This window comes from Corvus cornix, chromosome 10 (assembly GCF_000738735.6).
Source record: "Corvus cornix cornix isolate S_Up_H32 chromosome 10, ASM73873v5, whole genome shotgun sequence".
Lineage (NCBI taxonomy): Eukaryota > Metazoa > Chordata > Aves > Passeriformes > Corvidae > Corvus > Corvus cornix.
In genome coordinates, this window is record NC_046340.1 from 15,634,560 (window position 1) to 15,645,683 (window position 11,124).

Consider the following 11,124-nt stretch of genomic DNA (forward strand, 5'->3'; position numbering starts at 1 on the left):
CTTATGTGAACCCAAATGAAAAAAGTGGTTCACGACAGGATACTGTATCTTACTACAGGACGTGTACTTGACAGCAAATTATGTACAAAGTATACCTAGGGAAAAATTTGCTTAAGTAGCAGTCAGTGGGAGTATCACTAATTTTGCTTAATGATATTTTATTACATAACCAAAATATTAAAGGACGATCAGAGCCAGCCCTAAGTATTTTTAAGTGTGGGCCTACAAAAGAACTTTACAGGCCTCATGCAGGTAGGTATTTCTCACATAACTAATCCAAATAACTCTAGAGAGACAGCAAGTGGATTCACCATGGGTTCATGTTACCTGCTACCTGTAAACCTGGATATTCATTTACATGTCTCTGACACATTACCTATACCATAAATCAGTCAGTGACGGGGGGGTACTCAAGTGGCAATCCTGATTCCACACTTTCAGCAGTAGTCATTCAAACAGAACAAAGCAAAACCCCATGTTTTTCACCCAGAGGGTGGCTGGGCACTGGAACAGGCTCTCTGGGGCAGTAGTCACAGCACCAGCCTGACAGAGTTCCAGAAGCATTTGGATAATGCTCTCAGACTCATGGTGTGACTCTTGCGGTGTCCTATGCTGAGCCAGGAGCTGGACTCGATGATCCTGATGGGTCCCTTCCAACCCAGCATAGTCTGTGATTCTACGCTTTCCTTGGCAAAAAAAGTTGGTTCTGTATGCAAGTTTCAAATTCTGTCTGTAAATCATTCCATGTAGCATCTATATAAACATTACACAGCTTGCAATACCACTGCATGACTTCAAATATGGGAAGAATCACTGGAGGCTTTCAAGGTGCAATTGGACAAGGTGTTTATAATTTTATTTGGGCTCCTTTTCCCCTGAACCTTTGGGCCAGGTGATTTTGTGAGATCCCTTCTAACCTGGGCTATTCTATGATTCCATGATCTTACAACTGGAAAACACATTAGTGGACACTGAGAAGACTAGAGCCATCAGCCTTTCTATGCAAATATGAAGTCAAATGAGGGTGGGACAACATGAATAATGGGAAGATAAAAGCAAGAAAGAAATCCTATTCAACCATTTCCTTATTGATGTCACACCCTTATCACTCACCTTTGCACACTCTCTCCCTGCCATTAGTCTTATACTGGGCTAACATGGCATTAATATTGTAAGGAGACAGAGGGGTCCCTGTGGTAAGAGACCCGAAGCTGTCCCATGTCAGACATAAAAAGCTGAGCCAATCTTGCAGACACTAAGGCCAGTGCAGGAAGGTGGAAGGGTAGGGTAGCTGGTGTGCCTGAGGGAAACTGGCAAAAGGAGCCACTGTGGAACTGATATCCTGAAGGCTATCCTGTATATCCTGTAGCCTAGGACAGGACCCACACTGGAACAGTTCACAAAGGAAAATGCACTGCTTTCTGATTAGAATTATGCCTCGTGCACATACTTCTTTCAAGTTAAGTCTTCACTATCTAGAGGACACATGAAAACCAAACAGCTATGAGACACAATGGTCAAATAACAGTCATTGTGCTGTTAATACAAAATTCATCCTGTAGACACGAACATTCAGGACAACACAGAACTTAGCTGGGAGCTAGTAATGCCTGCAAAGCAGTTAAGCCAACACATCACAACGCACACTATGGCTCTGAATGAATGAGCAGGAAATAAGGCTCTCTTCTGAAAACTGAGAAATACAGAAAAGCAGCAGAATGATACAGACAACAATGGCCTGATAGCTTAAAAGTGGTATTGTAGCTTCCAGGTGGAATCCTTCAAAATCCCTGCAAGCTGGCCTGGAATAGGGAGGGAGGGAAGGAAGGAAGTCAGAAACCCCCCACAAAAAACCAACTAAAACAACAACAAAAAAAACCCAACCAAACCACTTAACACTCAAACCTTTTTTGACCAAGAAGCTAAAAGTGAAATTCTTAGCCCCCCCAATCAATGGAATAAAACACACTAGATTTTTTTGTAGCGTATACAAGTCTGGTCTCAGATGTCTCTTTGACTAAGTTCACAAAACTTACTGCTTCCATATATTTCTTAAAAATAATGCTAAAAAAGCTGACAGTGTATCTATACATACAAAAATCCTTTCCTTACAGATTTTAGCAACCACTACAAACTGATCCTTCCACGTGAGTTCTGTTTGTCCCTCTTTATTAACGCTGTTTTCACTGGGAAAACCCTTTTACAAACTGTGTACAGGTGAACCTGGTGAGATTATGACCCTTGCCATCAGTGTAAATTTCTACCAGGTGCTTCACCGGGTCTGACAACATCAGCAAACAATCAGAATTTGGGGTTTTTTCCCCTTGGAGAAGCAAGCAAAATAGATGTTTCTCTCCACTCTTCAATGCACTAATCTAAACCACAACCTAGAAATTGTGCGATTGGGCAAGTAGATAGCAGGTTCACTTCTCAAGATTCTTTTTATCCCTTAATAGGAAAGCTAAAAGAGCAGGAACTTCTGACTTGATATGGCTTATTGAAATGGAAGCAGGTACAAAAAGGCACTAGAGAGACATGGCACATAGACTTATCAAAACTATTTAAATGAAAGTTTTCACACTGATGAAAACTCTTCAGAGTTTGAGATCAATAGGAGAATTCTGGAAATTAATTGCAACACCAGTTTGTCTTCTGACAGCACAGTGATATTTCAGCCAAGGCCATCATGTCTGCCAAACACCTGAACTCCTCTCTCTGTCATTCCTTTGCCCTTTCAAATACAAAACAATTTTTCACAGCCTGTTGCACATTTCTGCAAAAAGCATAACCACAGGAATCTTACACATTGTGTAACTCCTCACAGATAGTCTTCTGCAAGATTATTATCTCAATATGATTAAACCATCCTCCTCTTACACTGTCATTTGCTGTCATACCTCCAGGCTATTTATCTCTGCAAGCAGTCAGGAGGCTACTGGTTATCCTGTAGGCAGTGTTTGGACTGTAAATTATATACTGATTGTAGGACATTTGCTTTACATGACTCACTTGTGAGCAGAGTCACTGTTGTATTCAGTCACATGTACCATCATTTAAGGGAATGTCAGAGATCTGAGCCCAGAGTTTAAAATTAAGTATGTTGGAAGTTAAAATTACACATAAGAGTATAAATATTAACAGGTTTTAAGCTCTATTTAGTGTGAAACAAGTCCTCAAGTCTTGGACTTTAGTAACAAAACATTATTTTGTGTAGGTTAATATTTCTTTCATGAGAAAAAAAAAGCAGCTTTTCAAAAATTATGTTTTATTTAATTCAGTTTTTTCAGATTTTCAGCTGTTTGCCTGGTTATTTACATTTCAGACTTCGCACAGGAGAAAGTTTTAAAATTTTACCCTGAAAGTAGAGGAATAGGCACTTCAAGCTGCTTGGGCTTCCTGCAGGTTTTTTTACTGCAAGAAAAGCAATAAAAGTACTCTAAGAGCCTATATATGAAGAGCTGTGTACCACAGAGCAAATGATGTGGGGTCCTATGGCCATACTACTAACTTAGAAGCCTTCAAAAAGGTCAAGTTTCTTGCACTGAACAAGTTCAAGATGTTAATGCTAAGCAACAAACTTCTTTCAAAGAAGTCCCATGTTGGAGAATCTGCAACTAAATTTACAGAATGTTCACAAATTAATCCAAAATAATTTAAGTACATTTAATTACATTCCTCAAGCCTTCTTTCCCCGTATTTCTCCCAAGCATATTCACTTTGATATTCAGCACAGCCAAACTGCATTGTGCATATAGGAAATACTATGTGTATCACATAACTGCTTTTTATAATGCCCATTAAAATTTCTGGGCCACTGATGTCTAAGACAATTATTTACTGAGTTGGTTAAAGTTACTAGTTTAACAAATAATCTCAGTTTTTAAATTAGAGAAGTAACTCTTGCTTTTTTCTAGAACCAGTAAGTGCAGAACTGCCCTTACAACTGTCCTCACTCCAGCTGCAGATTCTGTGAGTTTGGCTTCTTGATACATCCGGAGAGAGAAAAAAATAAATATGCCTTCTATCTCAAAAAATCCATCTTAGAAATTTTGACTCATCATTGAAACTGTTGAAGCTGGTCCTTTTTTACAAACATGATACCCCATACTATGTTCAGTTCAAACCACAAAGTAGTTCAGGATGACTGCAAAGCTCAGGGAGCATTATTTTGTTCATCACAGCACAAGGAGTGTTTCATCACTTGCAGTTAACCTCTCTTTTTTTTATGTGACACTCCCTCAGCCAGCGTGTAGGTGCAAATATTCCCTCACTTTCTCCTTTAAGCAGACACTTTGGGGCAAATTATTTATAAACCATAGCCTCTACCTTCACGCTCTGCTTCCCCCGCAGAAGCAGAGATTCAACTTTTCCCAGTTATCTTCTGCAGTAATTCTTCACTAAACCTCAAAGTACTCCAGGACAGTGGGAAGCTTGTTGAAACTGGCCTTCTAGAGTACAGCCCTATTGCAACCACTCCCTTAACCTTTGAGTTGGAGTGATCGGAACACTGGAAAAGCAGGTTAGACACCAAAGTAATCTAGTAAAGTCTTTCCAAAAAGTGCATTACATACGGTTGAATTCTAGAGGAATTTTCCTTATGTTACATGCTGGACAGGGGTAAGATGAAATATCATCTTTTAAACAGACAAAGAATATATGCAGCCACCCCCAATGTTGATAAAACCAAACAGAGCCACGCCACAGGGAAGGAGGGGACTGTTGTTCACCTGCGGTCACACCGGGATCGCCCGGCACTGCTTCCCCACGCCCCAGAGGCAGCAGGTGCCCAGCTGCCGGGCTGCTCCGTACGGCAGCGGCTCCGGCGCCCTCAAGGCAGCGCAGCCAGGAGGCGAGGGCAGACCCACGGAGGGGATGCGGTGGTGGGAGCGGGCGGCGCGGCGGCGCTGGGTGCTGCTGCTCGGGCCGCTGGCGCTGCTCGCCGCCGCCCTGGCGCTGCGCGGCACCGCTCGCCCCGACCCCGCCGACCACTCCCGCCTCTACCGGGCGCTGGAGCTCTCCCCCGGCCGCAGCATCAACTGCTCGGGGGTCGTCCGCGGGGACCAGACAGCCATCCAGGAGGCGCAGCTCAGCAACCTGGAAGTGGCGAACAGAAACGCTTCGCCGACACCCGGCGAGTACCTGAACATGACGAGGGACTGCAGAGCCTTCAAGGAGACCCGGCGCTACATCGAGTTCCCGCTCAGCCAGGAGGAGGAGGAGTTCCCCATCGCCTACTCCATGGTGATCCACAACAAAATCGACATGTTCGAACGCCTGCTGCGGTCTCTCTACACTCCGCAGAATGTCTACTGCGTCCATGTGGACAGCAAAGCCCCGGCCGCCTTCCAGGAGGCCGTGCGGGCCATCGCTGCCTGCTTCCCCAACGTCTTCGTGGCCAGCCGCCTGGAAACCGTAGTCTATGCCGCCTGGTCCCGGCTGCAGGCCGACCTCAACTGCATGCAGGACCTGCTGCAGAGCCCCATACCATGGCGCTACCTCATCAACACCTGCGGCACCGACTTCCCCATCAAGACCAACGCCGAGACAGTCCGGGCGCTGCAGGTGCTGCAGGGCCAGAACAGCTTGGAGTCGGAGAAGCCCTCAGCCGCCAAGCAGGCGCGCTGGCAGTACCATCACGAGGTGGGGAAGGCCATCTTCCGCACTGCCCAGAAGAAACTGCCGCCACCCCACAGCTACCCCATGTTCACGGGCAACGCGTACATCGTGGTCACACGGGACTTCGTGCAGCACATCTTCGAGAACCCCACGGCACAAAAGTTCCTCGAGTGGTCCAAGGACACCTACAGCCCTGACGAGCACGTCTGGGCCACCCTGAACCGCATGCCGGGCGTCCCGGGGGCCATGCCTCACAACGACAAGTTCCAGCTCTCAGACATGAACGCCCTTCCCCGCCTGGTCAAGTGGCAGTACCTGGAAGGGGACATCAGCAAGGGCGCACCCTACCCGCCCTGCACCGGCCGTCACCAGCGCTCCGTCTGCGTCTATGGGGTGGGTGACGTGCCCTGGATGTTGCAGCAGCACCACCTCTTGGCCAACAAGTTCGACCCCGAGATGGACGATGCGGCCGTCCAGTGTCTCGAGGAGTACCTGCGCCACAAGGCCCTGTACGGCCGAGGGCTCTGAGGGGAAGTCGCGGAGACTCTGGCCAGCACGTACTGCCTTCCGTGGGCAAGTCCAGCCGACGGCGCCTCGAGGAGGGGATCCCCTGGTCCCCTGAGGGGTGCACGCCTCGGCGCAGCCCCGAGGAGAAGCAGCATGGGCGGGCGCCGGGCTGCGGCCCCGCCGAGGGACAGACGGACGGACGGGGCGGCCCGGCGGAGGGGAGGCCCGGTGTGGAAAGGGCGGGAGGCTCAGCCCCCCCGCCCCGGCCCTGCCCCCGGCCCGCGGGATCCCCTCGAAAAGCGCGGGAGGGCCGCGCTCTCTCAGAGCGGCTGGAGGAAACGGGCGGGGCCTTTGCTAGTGCCTTCCGAGAGTCTATTCGCAAAGATGACCCCAGGGCTGCCGGTTGTAGACGGGCAGGGCTGGGTCACGGGCCATGCCGCCTCCAGGTCCGGCTAGGGGCAGAGCTGAAACCATGACCAATTTGCTTCTCCACGGAGAACCTAGCAGCCGCCCGCCCATTCCTGGCACCCGCCCGCCCGTTCCTGGCACCCGCAGCGCTGCCGAGCTGAACATCTGGCTGCTGCTTTTGCCTCACTTTAAACTCTGACTATCAAAAGCCGTTAGTCATTAATACCCAACCTTCAATAAAATGCAAGATACTAAAATAGCGCTTCGGTATTCTATGTCCTCTGAGGAGAATGGTTTGCCCTCTTGGGCAGACCATTATACCAGTTAACCCTTTAGGCACCCACTTCTCCGTCTGAAACACAGGCAGAGGGATGCACACAATGGTGTGCAAACCTACATTTTCTAAGATCTGTATCTCTCTTCTCCCTCACCTCCCCCCCCCAAAAAAAAAAAAATTTGGTGATATTTCAATACTGTAATTACCATATCCAGTAATGACCAATGAACAAACCACTCATCCAACACATTGTTTTCTTAAGTTTCTTGAAGTTGAAAGAAAGATTTGTGAACTTCAGTATTTTACCCACATGTGTTTTTCTCACCTTCTCATATTAAAACTAGCCACTTCCCATGGATCCAAGAGCTTTTCACTACCTGTAATGCTGAGGGATTAATGCTGTTGTCTTTATATATTAAAAAAAAATTCAAGTAACTTTCTTCTAAGTAAACTTATAAATTTAAGGTCTTCTTACAAATTTAAGGTCTACAGTGGAGAATTGGCATTATACAAAGAACATCTGAAGCAATTCCGTAACACCAGGCTAAGTTTAGATGAAGTTACGACTGCAGTCACACAGATCTTTAAAACATTGATTTAAATAGGATGAGAAGATGAAGTAACTGACTCAAAAAGGTGCATCATTGCAATTTTGTTAGACATTTTAAAGTGAACTTGGTTGTAAAATAGTGATTTTTAAAATGCCATGGTGATTTCACAGCACACATTATAGACAACAACTCCAAGTACTGGCAAGAAAAGCTCTCAAACATAAATACCCAGTGTATCACCGGGCATTTGTTTACGCAAAAAGAGCAAATAAAGTAATAGGATTACTGATCCTGGGGGGAACTGTTTCCAGCTTAGGTAAGCAGACATTTGCTAAAGAGATTAAAGCTTTATACTAACCTGATAGTAACATACAACTTTTAAAAATGGTTTCAGCAGCAAATTCAACATTAAATAGAAATTATCTCCATGTCTAGTACATCCTTTTAGAAAAACAAAATTTCTCTGATGACTTAGGTTAAGAATTCAGGTCTCCCCCCATAGAAGACTGCATTGAACCACTACTGCCTAACCTGATTTTGCTTGTTAGAACTCTTTCATATACTTTAAATTAATACATATTAGCTCAAAATGTGAACTACTGCCAAGGGGTTCACTGGGGAACTGGGATACGTTCAATTTTCTGGACTGAAACAGGCAGAGAAGGGTCTGTGTTTCTAACTGTGGCAAAGCATTGTCTTTTTCCCTTGAAAAATGGAGGGAAAATGTGCATATTCATGGAGACAAAAAATCCCCATACTTATCGGTTCTAAGGAATTGCATCAAAACCAAACCCATGTCTGTAAGAACTAAATAATTTATTTCTTAAGGTGTTCGGGGGCTGGAAGGAATCCCAGTGGAAGATTATTCAACAGAGGGGCCTATTATTTTGCAAATGTACCTGTAGAGAAAGATACGTACTTGCAAGTTGCTTACAGACTTGTCAAAAGTAATTTTTATCCCCTTTACTTTGTAAATATGTTTAACTTCTTCAGCTGTTTCTTCTCTCAGAAACAAGAAGTATTGCTTGTACACACTATTGTAATAACAGTGTTTCATCTATTATTGACAGACACAAAAATGTCACAGATGGAGAGATAGGAACAAGGATTTAGATTGGGGGTGGAAAGTCCCACTTCAAATCTGTTTCACAGTAAGTCTTTTAGCAAGGTCAAAGTATTTTTTCTTTTAATGTTACTCACTGCAATCTTTGCCCTTCCTGGTTAGACCTGAAGACAGAGAATCTAAGCATTTATCCAGATTTGAAAGAGCTTGCCCAAAGAGTATGAAGGCATCAAGGGAAGGCAGCATACCAAAAATACAGCTTAGCAACTCACTAGGAGGGACAGCAGTTATCTAACACCACAGCCTAGGCAGCCCTCCCGTTCAGGGAGATCATTGCTTTGGATGAAAACTACTGTTCTGGCGTTATTACCTGCAGAGGAGAGGTAAACAACTTGTAAACCTCGACATCCAATTTTCTCGATCCAAAGGAAATTTCCTTGTTTCTGATGGTGTTACTACTCAGAATTCCTCTCAGATGATTTGGTTGCGAAAACAAAGGCCACCTTGTGCATATTGATTTTCAACTCACTTCCTTTTAGTAGTGACCTAATTTCTTCTGAAAGAATGAGCCTACTACCAAACGCTAAAGGTGAACTAAGACAAAAAGATTCTTACAAAGGAATGTTCTCAGCATGTCCTCTTTCAAAGACATTAGAAATGTCATGAGTGCAGTCACATGCCAAAACAGTGATAGTCTCCTCACCATTACAAAAACCACCACTCAACTCTAATACAGAACTTTGCCTTCCAGAGATCTCAAATAATCTTAGAAAGCTGGCAACAGAGCAGAGAGAAATCATGTAACTTGCCACAGTTAGTTGCAGAACTGAAAAAAGAATGACCTTGGAATAGAGTAGGACCAGCTCTAGCCCAAAGTAGCAGGATCACATCAGATTGCAGGATCACCTCCAAAAATAGGTTAAACCCCATATGAAATTCATCAGTAAAATAATGGGCTGTCCAACTGGAAGTCATATGAGAAATATTAACTTTGTGTAGTAAAAATTATTTCTGATGCTTCTGTCTACAATCAATTGTTAACTAACAACCTGAACTCTAAATAAGCCACCACTTGTTTAAGGAGGAAATATGCTGTAAATTTACCTTTCAAGAAGTGCATGGGAGGAAGATGAAACTATAATTCTGAAATTTAATAACAGATTTTTCTGGTTTAAACCTGGCTTTAAATTATGTTTTATTTCCAAGTGGTTTTCATTTTATTTTTACAAGAACAATATGAGGTACATCTGGCCTATTACATACTTACACAACAGGTCCATGAACAGTTCTTTTTAACTTTAGGAGGGTCTATTTCCTTCTTGCTCTACATTTGATACTTTATATGATCACCTCTGAGATGCCCTACAATAAAGAGATGGGTCAATGAAAATGAATTTGAAGGAAAACAGGTAATAAATTCTAAAGAAACAAAAAGTAAACACGAACCATAGAAACACAATACCAGTAAAGTATTTGCAGTCATGAGTGAAATTGATTCAGGGAGCAGGGTTAGGGTGTTCTTTTTCTTCTGACTGCAACAGCAATGACCATAAAATGTTAACTACTCTCAGTGCACTATTTTCCACTTCCTTGAAGGATGCAGGTTCTTTTAGCACAAGATGCAAACCAAAATATTAAAAGATCTGTAAACTACTACATCCTAAGCCATAATGGCTAATCCTAACAAAGACCACCCTTTATGCTACAGCGAAGAAAAAGTTCGCATCTCCCAGTACAGTCTTACTAAAGTGCTTTGTAACATGGTCCTACTTTCCTCCCCATACCAAAGTCTTAAACTACAGAAAAGCAAACCCAGATCTGTAGGACCTTGACTGAGAGCCTACCCCCTAAGCTGCCAAGAACCTTAAACACAAGTATGTGTGCTTTGAGTAACTCTCCTCTGCCTCACTCTGCCTAGTCATTGTGCAAAGGTACGTAATGATCCCTATTAAACTTGTCTTCTGGAAATTCATCATAAATTCTTCCTGCTCTGCAATTTAATTTGTGCCTCTGAGATAACATTTGAAGTCAGGTATTGACATCCATGACTGAGCAAACAGCTTACATCAGGTAACATCCTGGTTTGCACACCTATAGAATTGACAAAATCCTTTTTCTTGGAAACCATGTTTAAACAGGCAGTCATCCACAGCCAGTTCTGTACCGTATTTATTCTTTCCTTCACTTTCTTTAAGTTAATTTACTTTCTAAATAGAAACATCCATTCCAGTTCAATGTCAAGGTGCAAAGGTATATTTTATTTTCTCTCTACTGCTGAGAAGTGGAAGCAATCGTGATCTTTCTGAAGAAAAACAACAATGAAATAACCAAATAAATGAAGAAGTCCATAACACTACAGGCAAAGAAGAACATAACAGGCAGCAGCAAGTGTGCTGATACTCTAGCAAGTGAAATGACATGTCTTCCACTGGATATTACAATAGATTAATATAACAAAAGTGCAGTTGATGCTTTTAGTTTTAAGTTCAATCTTTCAAGACCACAAAGTACATTAGTCCCATAAACTTGGCAGGATCAGTTGAAATTCAAACACAAAAAATAGCAAGTGGCAAGGAAGTTATGGAGAGCAAAGCAACAAAAAGCAGAACAACATTGGCACCAGATCCCCTTAACTTTCCTTTGCTTCCTGCTCCTTCAGAGAACTGAAACAACCTCCTCCACAGAAAGAGCAGATCCAGGAC

At 43.8% G+C, this 11,124-nt stretch overlaps 1 protein-coding gene across 1 annotated transcript; it reads left to right on the forward strand.

The window, feature by feature from the left end:
• The first annotated feature begins 4,872 nt into the window (after window positions 1-4,872).
• Window positions 4,873-6,807, forward strand: GCNT3 (glucosaminyl (N-acetyl) transferase 3, mucin type). Its single transcript, XM_019280729.2, has one exon. It carries the CDS (start codon window positions 4,873-4,875, stop codon window positions 6,142-6,144), a length of 1,272 nt encoding a protein of 423 aa, XP_019136274.2. The 3' UTR covers window positions 6,145-6,807.
• Window positions 6,808-11,124: the final 4,317 nt, after the last annotated feature.